Genomic DNA, 15,272 nt, shown 5'->3' with positions numbered 1-15,272 from the left:
CTTGTAACATTATGTAATTGACTTATTTAAAATTCAAGTAGGTAATTGCTAACATCCTCAAACAAAATAATTTAATTATAATATACAGGATGGAATTTTGAAATGCCACCTGGAGGGAAAGCACTCTTAATATTGTAGATAGAAAAATTTTCTCAAAGAAAACATTCCTTTATTTTTTAAAAGAAATAGAACTGCATTCAAAGATTTCCAAAAATTTACTTGCCACAGCCGGGAATCGAACGAACTAAAATCTGTTAAAAATTACACCCTGTATATTTATTACATCGATCGTTAGGGTTAAGTATAAGGATGAAATCTCTCTAACATACTTGATAAATCAGATGAAAGGAAAACCATGAAATCTTAAATTATTTTAATTATGTTACAGAAAATTGTATGGTATGGTAACTACCGGTATGTAGTGAGTTTTCGAAAAATTTTCGAAAATCTTTGAATGCAGTTCTCTTTATTTTAAAAAATAAAGGAATGTTTTCTTTCAGTAAAATTTTCTATCTACCGTATTAAGAGTACTTTCCCTCCAGGTGGCATTTCAAAATTCCACCCTGTATAATTACCTTTTGTATGTACATTATGAAAATGAGTAAATACTTACTTAGGCTGGGTACCATCTTACGTTGACTTTAACAAACCTCAAAAGTCTGTCAAAATCCATACAAAAAACACCAGTTAACGTTATAGTTACCTCAAAGTTAGGTGGTGCAACTCAGCCTTAATGTCGTCAAAAATATGCCTGCCACCTAGTTATACCAATTTATTATAAGTACTCGGTTTTAAGAATAGGTAATACGTGGTAATATCGTACGTCCGATAACCTAGTTTTCAAGTAGGTAATTACTGCATTTGATCGATGCAATATTGACGTCCGTTGAGGGTAATATGATGTCAATCATGCTTGCCGCCAGCACGTCACTGTATTTAATTAAGTTGGTCGGCTTTCAACTACCTATAATTAACCCATAATAACTAAGGTAACACTTTACATTTACCTGATTATTCTAATTCCAATTTAAAACCTGCTATTTTATGAACATTTTTAATAGTTAAAATAATTACTACTAATACTGGATTATTGAACATCTTAAGCCTACCTAAGTACTCTATTTTTCCTTGGTGTCTTTAGTTCCACGTCAAAAATGTATTCTATTCTAAGCTAATTAACTTTTACTGCTGTCGCCAGTCACATAATAATTATTTTCAATATTAATTTATACAAGAACATCAATAAGTACCTAAATAAAAAATATACTATGAATGTGTGTATTATAGTGGTGTTTCTATGAGGAGACAGGGAACAATTTACTTTCTAAGTATGTTTCAATCATTTTACATGTTATGTATTTAGTATATCATTACTAATCATTAGCCAGAAGGTAGTAGCACGTTGTAGGGTCAGGGGTAGCACGAACTAAAGTCCGGTCCGCAAATGCTACTTCTTATGTCCAGTAAGACTGGGTATTTTCCTCTCAATTTTTAGCTGGCTTACCATAGACTGAAATTAGTAACAATAATTGAGATCAATGAATACCTATATTGCGAAACAAAGAGAATTTATCTTAATTCCTCCTTGTCCATGACATTGTTTGCGTTGTTGAAGAGGCGGGGATCCTCTGGTATCCAGATTTTGGCGTGGAGAGTGCTGCCCGGGGGTCGCTCCCCGCGCCGCGACCACGAGAGCGAGTGAGCTTGCAAGTTGCTTCCTGCAAAAAAGAATTTACTAAGCGACTATTGAAATACCGTTTGGGACTGACTTGTTTGTGACATTTTTGCCCAGTTTCCTCTTTTCTGTAGACGCGAAAATTTTAAAACGGTGCAAGGAAAATACGTAATATCATAATTCATGCGTCGATCAGTAATAAATGGACTTGTAAAAAATAGTTATTTAAAGATGGTAAATCTTATACTAATATTATAAAGCTAAATATGTAGTTTGTTTCTTTGGCTGAACGCGCTGATCTTATAAGAACTACTAAGTAAGTTCAATTTTGAAAAAATCGTTTTGTGTTGGATAGCCCATATAACAAGGAAGGCTACATACCATCACGCTATGACTGTTATGTAATAGTAATCATCAATGAAAAATGTTGGGAAGACGGGGAAAAGTATTCTACCTACTAATTAACTATACTATTACATATTTGCTACTTTGAAATGCAGCAGGCATTTGTTCCTCTTAAAGTTGTTTACGTAAAGTGGCTAATCTCTAATCGCTGTACATTTAATTATTCTCGGACAATAACACCCCAGTGGGCACGAACTTAAGGTTTATTTATCTGCAATTATTTGGAGTGAGTTTAAGGGGCGAGTTGCGAATGTGGTATAATGTGGTATAATGCCCGGGTGTTATTTTGGGGGGTTGGGCGCACGTGCGCGCTGTTACGGACCACACGACCCCAGCCTGCATTGATAGGGTTACGTTGACCTGTCTCTCCTGTCGATTAATATTTCATTGTTTTTTTTTGTTGTTGCGCCTATTTTTGTAGCTGTGCGATTTTTTATTTTTCAATTTGGAGAGTTTTTTTTTAATCTATAATAACAAGTCTCTCATTTACTATTTTGAAAGAGGAAAAAATAGTAATCATTCAAAGATAAAGCTTACTATTATATTACTGATATTAGTACTTAGCTAATAAAACTAAATTACCTCCCTAATAGGTTTAAACACGTAGGTTTAGTTTTATTGTTGGTGATAGACTGTGGTGATAGATTATTATTCTGTGAACTTAGCTGTGAGGACTTTCCATTTATTTAAAGTCTTCTTACTTAGGTACTTCTTACTAATATTATAAATGCGAAAGTTTGTATGGATGTCGGGATGTTAACATGTTTGTTACTCTTTCACGCAAAAACTTCTGAACGGATTTTGATGAAACTTTACAGTATTATTGTTTATAACCCAGAATAACATAGATAAAGGCTATAATCTGTGACAAACTGAACTTCACGCGGGTTTGAAACCTGCTTACGGGCATACTTAACTCCACGGAATCCATGAAAAATCAATAGAACTGAAACACCCACGTTCTACTGATATGTCAATTTTCACTCGACATTGGCAGAAATAAACCCCCCAGAGAGGTTTGGTTGCCATTAAAAAAAAAAAAAAAGAAGCCGCGGGCAAAAGCTAGTCTTAAATAAAATCGATCAGTGGGTCTAGACAAAGTGCACTTTTTGATCGAATCGTAAATCGAATCCGTCAAAACTCCATACAAAAAAAAGGCTTTTCGACCACTTTTCGACTGGTTTGCGATTAAAATGTGCACTTTGTCTAGACTCACTGGTTACGTCATAAAATTTTCATAAAGAATGGACATGACTGTGTTTGTGAGTAGGAGGTTTATTATCGATATAAATTATTATATTAAGTAGGTAATTAAAATACACAACTACATGTGTGTAAAATCGACAATCAATCGGCTAGTGCCACAAGTGTTCTAATAACAGTTTACAGCCGCACAATAGCGGCACTATAATGACCGCATCCGGCCATTACTGCCATACCCCATTTGTCGCGGCTCCCCAAAATCTTAATCACCTGCAGGGTGCCTAACTGTCGGTGTTCTAAATAATTAAGTAGCTAATTGATACGTTCTCGTACTGTTTGTCGTCCTGCCCTGAACTAAGTACTAAGTGAGGTAGATGGATGAAATAAATAAAGCTACTTTATTGTATTTCACGCCTAAACTAACATTGGAATCACTAATATGCGAAAAATAAATGTTACGTCTCCCCCAGAGAATCCACTCGTGGATATGGAAGACGTCAGTAAATCCGAAAGCGAATTTTCTACTACAAATTCAACGTCATACCTAATAAAAATAAATTAGTTCAATAAATTAAAAGTTTTATTGAAAATTCTGTATAATATTACATCTGACCACGATAATTCTTTCCGGCATATTTAGACAGTGCGCCCAGCTCCTCCTCAATCCGGAGGATCTGGTTGTACTTGCCGACGCGCTCACTGCGCGCGGGCGCCCCGCACTTGATCTGCCCTGCCGACAGGCCCACCACCAGGTCCGCCAGGAACAGGTCCTCCGTGTCCCCCCACCGGTCCACCACCACTATGCCGAACTGGTTCGCCTTCAACAACTTGTAACACTCAATCACCTCACTCAGCGTACCCGCCTGGTTCAAACGCAACGCCACGGCGTTCCCCGCCTTCTTCTCCACCGCCAAACCCACTCTCCTCAAATTCGTCTGAGTCAAATCGTTCCCGAACACCTGACTCTGCGTACGCGCAGTCAAATTAGACCACGCAGCCCAGTCATCGAACTCAAAACCGTCTTCCACTGAGCACACGGGAAACTCCTTTATATTATCCAGGTATATTTCAGCAAGTTTATCCGAAGACATATATTCTTGCGGGTTGGAATTGGGATTCTTGAACTCTAAATCGTAGGCGCCGTCTTTGAACATATCGGTTGCAGAAGCGTTGATAGCTATCTCGGCTTTGCCTGCGTAGCCGCACTGCTTGATCGCGTCTGTCAGGAAAAGGAGCGCATCTCGATGACTCTCCAGAGGTATCGCGAATCCGCCGCTATCACTGACATAGATATTTTCGATTTTGTACTTGGAACGTATTATGTTTTTGACGTAGCGATATATTTCCGTGCCGATTTTCATCGCATCCATAAACGAAGATGCTCCAGTTGGCATTATGCAGTACTCTTGAAAGGGCAGACCGTTCGAAGCCATGACGCCGCCGGTCAGTATCGTGAAGTGCGGGACTGGAAGAATGATTGTCGTGACTTCGGCCATGTCAGAGATGTGCCTGTACAGGGGGACGCCTTTTTTGGCGGCTCCAGCTTTGGCCACCACGAGGGAGACGCACATGATGGCGTTGGCGCCCAGTCTGGACTTGTTTTCTGTGCCGTCCAGCGAGATCATGAATTGGTCGATTTCTTTTTGCATGGTGACTTCGAGGTTTTGCTTGATGAGTTCGGGCGCGATGATGGTGTTGATGTTCTTGACGGCGTTGCTGACGCCCATGCCGTGGTACTCGGCGGGGTTGTTGTCGCGCAGCTGCACGGCCTCGGCCAGCTTCTTGTTGTCGGTGGAGGGCACGCCGACGCGGAACAGCCCGAGCTCGGTCACCATGTCCACTTCCACCGTCGGCACCCCAGTCGAGTCGAATATTTGCCGCGCAAGTAGAATTTTAATAGGCATTTTTATAATAAATAAATAAAAATTTAAAAAAATAAATTCTGTATTATTTTGGTCAAAAATATTTTGGAAGTGAAATTAACTTGACAAATGACACGCTCTTGTTTTAAGTTTTTTTTTAAACATGCCAATAAACAATTTGCATTGCGGTTTTATTAACAAACAAATAGTCCTTTTACACTTAGGTTTCTGTAACGGACTGTTGATAACGGGAAATGAAAAATCCAGGATACAACTTAAAGTTCATTCTATTCTAGATAAGAGGTTCTAATACTTTTTTCGGTGTGGTGCACTAAAAAAGTCGTAAAGTTGTAAACAATACACCTCTATCGATTATAATGATTTTGGCTCTAGCTTCCCTAGCTAGGTACTTTCCCGAAATAATTAATTTCAAGTTACATTTACAGCTAGATTCAAGTGTACAATGTAGATGCTTTCTTTCAGAAGCTCTCAAAGCACAGTACAAACAGAAAGTAAGCACACAAACGTGAGGGCGCTGCACGTGTGCGTAATCCCTATGTAAATCCTACATTACATTTCGATAAGGTGTTTTTTTTTATTAATTGAAAAAGAGATTATGTCCCGCACTTGAGCGGTGTAGGGCTTTTTTATCGTTATCGTTTCATTGTTGTGATAATATTGGTGGTGTTCTGATAGGGATATAATTAACTTCACCCACGTGAAGTAACGGACTATATTTTAGACTGAGTACTAATTTTTATTTACTTAGCAAAAAATATTAATAAGAATTTGTTCTTTTGAGATCTCTTGGTCCAAGTAGATGTTGTACCGACTTTCAATTCATAGAGTAGGTACCTACTTATGATTAAGCTCATAAAGGTGGAAGCATTATAAAAGTAGGTACCTACTTAATTATTCATTTCATTCGCCTGGCTATAATTATTGGCATAATTTAATAATTTACATTCGATCGATCATCGTTTTACTACTAAGACAGTTGTTTTTAAAAATACTTACATTAAATAATTATATAGCACTAAGTTTTGTTCGAGGCTTCACCTGCGTGAAATTTAGTTTGTCACAGATCGTCATAAAATATAGCCCATATTCTAGGTTATAAACAATAATACCGGATAATACTGTAAAGTTTCATCAAAATCCATTCAGTAGTTTTTGCGTGAAAGAGTAACAAGCATGTTAACATCCAGACATCCATACAAGCATAATAATTTAGTATGTAAATTGTCGTGAATTAAGGGTACTTACCTACCTAGTTGAAAAAAAACTCCCTACTAAATGCAAGTTCGTTTTTTCATAAGCTTTCGTAGTTAGTGTCTATACAAAGTAGTTATACATATAAAGTTTCTAGCTATGCATCTTAATTTAGTAGGTAAGTATTTCACTGGAAAGTTGAAAGAAGCGTTACGAAGAGCAAAACTATTTACACAGCTCTAAAGTGCCATTAAGCAGACGCTTGAGTAGGGTGTTGAGAGCTTAATAGTATTCTAATACACCCCGCCCCACTGTTTATTAGGGGATCTCTCAATTTGCTTCGGTGTGATTCGCACACAAAGACATTGTCCCCTTTGTTTGTACTTTCAGCTGGGACAAGTGCAGAGTACTTACTTACAAATTGTAAACGTTGAAAGATGATATTATTATCACGAGTCTGGATCTAAGATGATGTCATCGCGAATTAAGTGAATCGAACCTTCTTTAAAGGCCATCCAATATAGCAATAGCAATATCTACTTAGACAACATTTATTATCAGCTGGTGCTGAGAAGAAGTGGCGGAATAAAATTAGTTGAAAGATGTGTATAGGCACGGTAAGACCGTGGCACTGGTGCGGTGTCGTAACATACACAACTTTATTAAATATTTTATTGCTTTATTGAACACATAATAAATGATAAAAAACACACACAAGTCATATAAATATGCATTCAATTTGGTAAGTCAACTATTCACCTAGGTCAGGTACCTAGATACCTAGATTCTGATTTTGATTTTTGATTTTATTCGCTTTTCAAGCCGTGTAGACTGCTGTGCATATTTTATACTTATACCTTCCTATTTCATGGATAAAATCCAATGTTCGAAACACTTCGGCCTACTTCAAAACAAAACTTGCTGCAGAATAAGAAAAGAACTACACAAAGAAAGTTACTTTTAAACTACTCCTTGCATTGAATATTTTATAGCTAAGTAGACGTATTATTAAAATTAAGCTTAGCTTTTACCAGAAACCTCGATTACAGTTAGGACACAATTTACAGCAAGAAAAACTGAACATCTATATACTTATAATATCTGTAGAGAGGTCAATTCTGTACATGAAATATATTTTCAAAATAACTATCAGGGGGTGATTAGTGATCGAAACTGATGCCAAAAATGCAATCAGTAAAATTTTTGTCTGTCTGTCTGTCTGTCTGTATGTTCCTTATAGAAACAAAAACTACTCTACGGATTTTAACGAAACTTGATACAATTATTCTTCATACTCCTGGGCAGGTTATAGGATACTTAGGAATTCCCACGGGAACGGGCATAAGCGGGAAAATCCTTTTGTATGAAAAATCTAAACCGCTTAAATTAGACGCTTGAAATTTGTCAAGCAGGTACCTTAGTAAACTTAAAGCTTAGTTACAACAGGATATTGCAAAATTCTCACGGGAACGGGAGTTAGCGGGAAAAAACATTTGTATGAAAAAATCTAAACCGCGTAAGTTAGACACTTAAAATTTGGCATGCAGGTACCTTAGTAAACTTAAAGCATAGTTACAACAGGATATTGCAAAATTCCCAGGGGAATTGGAATTAGCGGGAAATTCCTTTTGTATGACTGACTCACTGACATACCCACGCACAGCCTAAACGGCTAAACGTAGGCACTTGAAATTTATGAGGGACGTAGCTTAGGTACCGTAGAGGTGCACTAAGAAAGGAATACCCGAAATTCCCACAGGAACAGGAATTACCGGGAAAATCCTTTTGTATGAAAAATCTAAACCACTTAAGTTAGACGCTTGAAATTTGGCATGCAGGTCCCTTAGTAAACTTAAAGCTTAGTTACAACAGGATATTGCGAAATTCCAACGGGAACGGGAGTTAGCGGGAAAAAACATTTGTATGAAAAAATCTAAACCGCGTAAGATAGATGAAAGGGGTAAAACGGGATTCACGCGTACGAAGTCGCGGGCGGCCGCTAGTAATTTAATAAACATTATCAATATTAATGGCCAAGCATTTAATGATAAGTATAATAGATTCCCACCAGTACCCGTCCCCAATTTGCGAGAGGCACATCAAATGGAATGACAGTTTCCCTGTTCCCATAGAGCGCATCACGCAATGCGCGGGAGTGTGGGAACCAGGGATGCACCTGGACCAGTTAGATATGCAATGACGGCGGTGACGTCATCACAGCACGCGATGCCGCAGATGCGTGTGAAAAGTCATTACCTATCACTGATCAATTTGATGAAATTGTATTCACAATTTTCACAAAGCTCTGCCTACAGAGAGGCTGGATTGCCTACGTTTGCAAAATAACACGAATGTTCTTTTAAAAGCAGACCGTTTTGTTTTAGTTTGTTTATTGGTTACTAGCTTTTGCCCGCGGCCTCACCCGCGTGAAATTTAGTTTGTCACAGATCGTCATAAAATAGCCCATATGTTATTATACTGTTATAAACAATAATACTGTAAAGTTTCATCAAAATTTGTTCAGTAGTTTTTGCGTGAAAGAATAACAAACATGTTGACATCCAGACATCCATACAAACTTTCGCATATAATATAAGTAAGAACTCGTAATTAAGTTCCGTTTAATCGTCATTACCTATTTTTTAAAGTATACCTACCTACTATTATAATTTGCTATTGTAGTAGGTATAGAAATTAACGCTGAAATTCAATAAAGATTAATCTATGAGATAATTTCTTCCCAAATTATTATTCGGTAACAAAATAGTCAGTCATTAAGCAATATGTTGTTGTAATTGACCCCACGGAGGGGCTAGGGCTCCAGTGGCATCGATTAGCAAAGGTGCACAAACAAATTGGAGAGCGGGGGCGGGGGTCATCGGGCACGGTTCAACGGCGAGGGATCGTGACATTGCCATTTCGTTTTTGGTTAGTTTTTTTATTTAGTCTGGGGGCACGGCAGTGCCCCCACCAAGTCGAGCAAAAAAGCGGCACGGCCGTACCATCCTTTTCTCGAAGCAATTCAGGCCATTTTCGACTGCCTGTAACTTCGTTGTGGATAAAACTAGAAGGCTGAATTTTCATTAGCTATGCAGGCATTGTAAAGACACGGTATATTTAAAATTTCATTCAATTTGAACCAGTAGTTTAAGAATTATAACGGGTCAAAGTTACTTAATTTTGTCACTCACTGACTCACCGATCATCAAAACTCTAAGGCACTTCTAGCAGACCTAGAAGCTTCAAATTTGGAATATTAGTAGTGTTAGTTGTATGAATCAAGGAAAAACTAAAATATTTGGGGGCACGGTAGTGCAACCGCCAAGTCGAGTAAAATTTTTCAATTTCGGTCCAGTTTTCTAGATACATAACTGCTGTCTACAAAATACAAAAAGAAATGAGATTTGGGGGCACGGTAGCGCAACCGCCAAGTCAAGTAAAATTTTTCAATTTCGGTCCAGTTTTCTAGATACATAACTGCTGTCTACAAAATACAAAAAGAAATGAGATCCCATCAAAAACAATACTTGTCAAAAAAACCAAGTCTCGCAACTCAGTTGTTCTACGGTAAAAAGTTGTGAAATCCATGTAATACCAAGTCCAGGCCAGGAAATCTTTAACGTTTTACATAAATATATTGACTTGGCCATCGCATGAAAACACGTGTAAATTAAATTATTTAGTGCGATGGCCAAGTCAATATATTTATGTAAAACGTTAAAGATTTCCTGGCCTGGACTTGGTATTACATGGATTTCACAACTTTTTACCGTAGAACAACTGAGTTGCGAGACTTGGTTTTTTTGACAAGTATTGTTTTTGATGGGATTAGATATTCTAGAGAATAGTATTTCTAGAGCAAGTTACTCTCTAGAAATACTATTATGTACCTACCTACCTACTGCTTTTGTTAAAACAAAGCGAAAAAAAATACACAAAATCACTCACAATGTACACCGTAACCATGATTTCATGACTCAATATTCAGGGACCGTTTTACTTCCAATTTATTATTAACTATCTAAGGGCTAATTTTTCAATCGTCAGATAACTTTTAACTGAAGAATAAGTTTGGCACTTTGACAGGTTTAGTATGGGAAATATGCCAAAATGACAAACTTATTCTTCAGTTAAAAGTTATCCGACGATTGAAAAATCAGCCCTAAGTAATATAGTTTAGTTTTTTATAGCGATTTTAAAGCGCTAACTATTATTGTTTCAAAATGATCTCTCTTTTCCTGTCACTCCATCATTATTTACCGTAATAAAACCATTAGCGTATTATTAGACCGTGCCGTAACCAATAGTAGGTTTCATTCATTATATACCTAAGTTCGTTATTTTCAGAGTTCAGAACTCAGTACCTCTAGCACGAAAAACTTTCGACTGAATCGTTTGCGAATTTGAATCGCCACAGTGGCGGCGTAGCATGGGTTTTGACCATTGACCCCCCCCCCCCCCCCCAGGCACCCCCTGGTACCCCCCAGAATTTTGGGGTTACCTATCGATTCGACGATTTAAAGACAATCGTATCATGACATAAACCGCAGAATTGCCATGTAGATGCGCCAGTAAGTACTAATCTGCGCGACTTGTGTCACCCCCTGATGCTTGGCAACCCACTTACGCCGCTACTGAATCGCCATCAAAAGATTTAGTACGTAAAACAGCGCCCCTGTGAACGTATCGTAAAGTGAACTTAGTATGAAAAATAGTTGCACGAAACTTATTTTGACAATCCAAATTGTCACGTTATCGTTTAATTCGAAGGTGCATCATGCATGAGCATCGAATTTTGTCGAATACGCAGACGATTCGAAGACGAAAGTTGTTCATGCTAGAGGTGCAGTAGTGTGAATAATTAAACGAAAATTGCAGCTATTACAGTTTAGGAACAAAGTTGTTCAACTGTGTCGGCTAATAATAGGTCTCATTATTACTGGCGACGTTGCTGAATAGAACGTGTTCGCATTTTGTTTTGAACCACTTTTGTTTTGTACAAAACCATTCGCTAAAGTTAAATCCTTATGATGATTTGTAAAGAAAAATTGCTACATTAATTTGGGCAACTTTTTGATAAAAAGTTGATCTTGCAAAACTTAGAATTCTATTTTTATTCTCTTTTAAGCTGAGAAATGAGTTGTTGTTACTTACCTCTTATAATAACTTTCTTTTGTTCTTCCTTATGTTTTATATTTCCCATTCCTGACAGCATTGAATCCGGCGAATCTCTGTCAGCCCGTACCTGAGAACAAAATAACAACACTAAAAAAATTAAATAAGAGAGCATGGTTACATTAAATAGTACTCGTACTAGCATTTTATATTATACCTATTTGGTACGATATATTATACGATATTGTTATCTTTTATCAGAATGTAAAAGTCTATTAATGTTAGGCATATGTTAGGTAAGAAGACGTTTCTGGTTTGGTCATAAATATAATTTGCTTTTGTTTATCGTAGCTCAATATTATCAAAATACTCATTATTATTACTATGATATTATTATGCTGTGGTTTTAAAGCTAAAGCCGGATCCAGAAGGGTGTAACGCGTAATGTAATGTATCGTGTAATGTAATGGAAATAGTATGGGAAGCACTTTACACGTAATGCTTGTAGTGCCGTTCACACGTAGAATTCAGTAATCTTATATTATATCCGTCTAGACCCGGCTCTAGGCTTTTCATTTCGGGACTTTTAATTAGACTCTCCAAAAACGTTTTGTTAGAAACAAAAATATTTTCATTGAAAGGGCGAGTAGTTAAAAAAATATAAAAAAGTCGTAGACCAATATTGCGGAAAAAAATATAATGTCCTTTGCGCTACGAAGAAATCTACAAGGCTCTACGAAGATTCCCGCCTACGAGCTACGTCTTGCTACGGCGCATGTTGTCTACGCTTGTCTACGATACTACGACAACGCTACGATTCCCGTCTAGGCGTTTCGGTGAAATCACAAAGGGATTATGATACGTAAGAAGCTTCTAGAACGACTTTTGTGCTTTCTGAAGCGGGATCAATATTATATTTCTTACTGGTTTCTGGAGTACCTATCCAAGACTATTTTTGCACAAAAAGTAGGTATGTCCTCCTTTGAAAAATATTTTTTATTCATAGAGAGCTCTAGTAATAAAATTTTAGATTATTTTCATGGACATTTCTCAATCATGTTCATTTTTTCTCATGAACATGATTGAGAAATGTAGGTTAGGTAGGTAAGTGAATAAGTATTTATTTTGTGAGTATAAACGATATGCGTTGTAAGTTGTAACTGTAAGGATTTGTGGTTGTTATATCCCCTAAATAAGAGATCATCATACGATTTCCGGTGGGAAGGTGGGCACTTTTTATCTACGCCCAGAACACATTTATATTGCCGATAAAGTATGATATAGATTGAGCTCAGATCGAGTCATAATATCAAATAGGTTCATCCTGGAAAATTTGTAGGATTATTACCTATTACAACGTACAGGAATAACTGCATGGACTTATCCCACCACACTTTTCTACTGTTTTTTTTCTCCTGTATACCCAGGATCTACAGCTTGGCCCCCAATGAAACCGAACCAGTGAAGGTTGAGAATGGAAGAAGAATGGAACATGACTCACCAGTTCACCCAAAAAGCTGATGTACCCGATGGCCAGTTTGAGCGTGTCGACTTTGGACAGGCGCTTCTCGTATGGCAGCGTTGGGATGTGTGCGCGCAGGCCTTCGAAAGCATCGTTGATGGACTGCATACGCCGGCGCTCGCGCAAGTTGGCGGCTTGGCGCTGCTGAATTTGCTGCTGGGGGCAGCGGGAGCGACGCTTGTGCAACCGCCGACATTCTGGCCTGTGAGTTTACAAGTCTTCAATTGCCGAGAAACTGAGGGCATAGGCCCAGAACAGACGGTGAAACGCAACTGCAACGAAACTGCAACTGCTAGTTACTTTTGAGTTGCATCTAAGTTTCTGCCATAGCGTCCGTTGAGAGACCACACATGACGCGATCAGTTTGAAACTTTCAGTTTCAGTTTCATTCATCAGAATCATCAGAAAGTTGCAGTTTCGTTGCAGTTGCGTATCACCGTCTGTTCTGGGCCTTAGTGTAGTGAGTTTACATGAAACGTCTTCACTAGTGATTGCGTAAAAAAGTAACTTTAAATGTATGTCGGATTGATGCAAACTCACACTATGCCCACTGGACACAATATCGTTCGTTCGTTTCAGCCGAAAGACGTCTACTGCTGGACAGAGGCCTCCCCCAAGGATTTCCACAAAGACCGCTCCTGCGCCGCTTGCATCCAGACACCTCCCGCGACCTTCACCAGATCGTCGGTTTCAGTGCTCAGTGATGTGAATAACTTACTTAAAAAATATTTCAGTTGAAGGGTTTGAAATAGCGCATACGAAGTACGACTATAAATATTCGATGTGAAATTACAATTCCTTACAGTTCGCTGAATGAATTCTCATGCAGTTTCTATTTGTAGTAAGCACAAGGGAATTTATGCTTTATTGCCCTATCTTCAACGAAGGGTTTTTACAGTTCTATTTGTTAGACACGTTTCATAAACTACACCTCTATCATTTCAGTCAGTGTGATATGAAAATTGCAACAATTACTTCATTCAACCCCTGATAATTATTTATTTAGTGGGCATTATTGCAACCGTGAACCGTTTCATTGCCAGCACCTTGCAATATTAATAATATCGACTTTGATCACCAATAACTATTGGAATTTTAGTTAATTCGTTAATTCTGCTGATCTCACTACTTCTGTGCGTAAATCTATGTGCTGCTTTTCGCTGGTATTGTAAATATTTATTTATTTATTTACCTAATTTAGGCATTCACCGCACCCAGGTCGGACATAAAAAGAAGTACAAGCGAAATTTTTGTGTGTGTAAGTAGATGTGTCATTGACATTATGCTTAATTTTTGTGTGATCCAGTTAATTTTCGTGGTAAAACCAACATTAGAAATATGTTTTATTACAATAATTAACTATATGATGTTATATCATTTATTTCGCTTTGCTTTTCATGCATTTCAAGAAAGTAATGAATACTGGTAACTACAAGTAAGTACTATAACTCGCAATGCGCACATTTTTGTCTCGATTATTTCAGCCAATTCAGTATTTTTGTTGATTTAACAACGTATTCTTTTATTAGTTTCTACAGTGGGGATACGTTTTAATTCCTTATTGTGTTAATACATAATTTGTATTCCGTTCTATGACTAATTACATGTCATACTAAAGTTATTAAAAAGAAAATTACCTTTTTCTAGGAATTGAGTGATTTTCTTGATCGCTAGCGTACAAACTGCCGTCTGACATCGAGGAGTCGTCGTACAAAAACAGGTCTGAACTGTTGGCCGAGGATGGAGACCCATCTGAGGCCAAGGGGGCCACGGTCGCGGCCGCCTCCATCGCGGGACACCGCACTGTCCCACCACTTTCCATGTCAAACATTTTGCCACAAAAACTCCGTACTACACCCGCATTGTTTAATACCGCACTCTACCACACACTACTGGGATGCGACACACAGTGAGCATGCCACTGAAATGGTGAGTGAACAGAGAGGGCTAGGACTCCGATAGTATGGCCCCGCCCTAATGTAGCCTCCCCGCCCACCATCAACCCCGACCAAAATAAAACGACCCCTCTTTTAATCTGAATCCACCCCTGTTCGTTGACAGCTAGCGTCAGAATAACTCGATTAGGTAGGTCATGGAAAGTGGCCGCATGCCGTAGCAGAATTCTTACCGCGACATGTTTACACACAAAAATCCCCTATTAGGTAGGTAGGTAGGTAGGTAGCGCTTTCTGCTCCGATGTCAAAGTATTTTATGAATAAATAAGCTTTATGAATACTTAACTAGACAAAGAGACTGATTACGCAATATTTTTTAAAAA

The 15,272-nt window shown here is 38.0% G+C and overlaps 2 protein-coding genes across 2 annotated transcripts; both read right to left on the bottom strand.

Moving 5' to 3' along the window:
* Nucleotides 1-924: 924 nt before the first annotated feature.
* LOC135086924 (pancreas transcription factor 1 subunit alpha) lies at nucleotides 925-14,825 on the bottom strand. Its single transcript, XM_063981749.1, has 4 exons — nucleotides 14,632-14,825; nucleotides 12,974-13,196; nucleotides 11,512-11,602; nucleotides 925-1,718 (listed from the first exon to the last, which is right to left on the bottom strand). The coding sequence occupies exons 1-4, from the start codon at nucleotides 14,823-14,825 to the stop codon at nucleotides 1,570-1,572; spliced, it is 657 nt and encodes a 218-aa protein (XP_063837819.1). The 3' UTR covers nucleotides 925-1,569.
* LOC135086857 (enolase-like) lies at nucleotides 3,846-5,270 on the bottom strand. The gene has a single exon (XM_063981678.1). The coding sequence runs from the start codon at nucleotides 5,185-5,187 to the stop codon at nucleotides 3,886-3,888; it is 1,302 nt and encodes a 433-aa protein (XP_063837748.1). The 5' UTR covers nucleotides 5,188-5,270; the 3' UTR covers nucleotides 3,846-3,885.
* Nucleotides 14,826-15,272: the final 447 nt, after the last annotated feature.

Source organism: Ostrinia nubilalis, chromosome Z (genome assembly GCF_963855985.1).
Source record: "Ostrinia nubilalis chromosome Z, ilOstNubi1.1, whole genome shotgun sequence".
NCBI lineage: Eukaryota > Metazoa > Arthropoda > Insecta > Lepidoptera > Crambidae > Ostrinia > Ostrinia nubilalis.
Note: the sequence above shows the minus strand (reverse complement) of the source record. Positions and strands in the feature narration are given on the sequence as shown.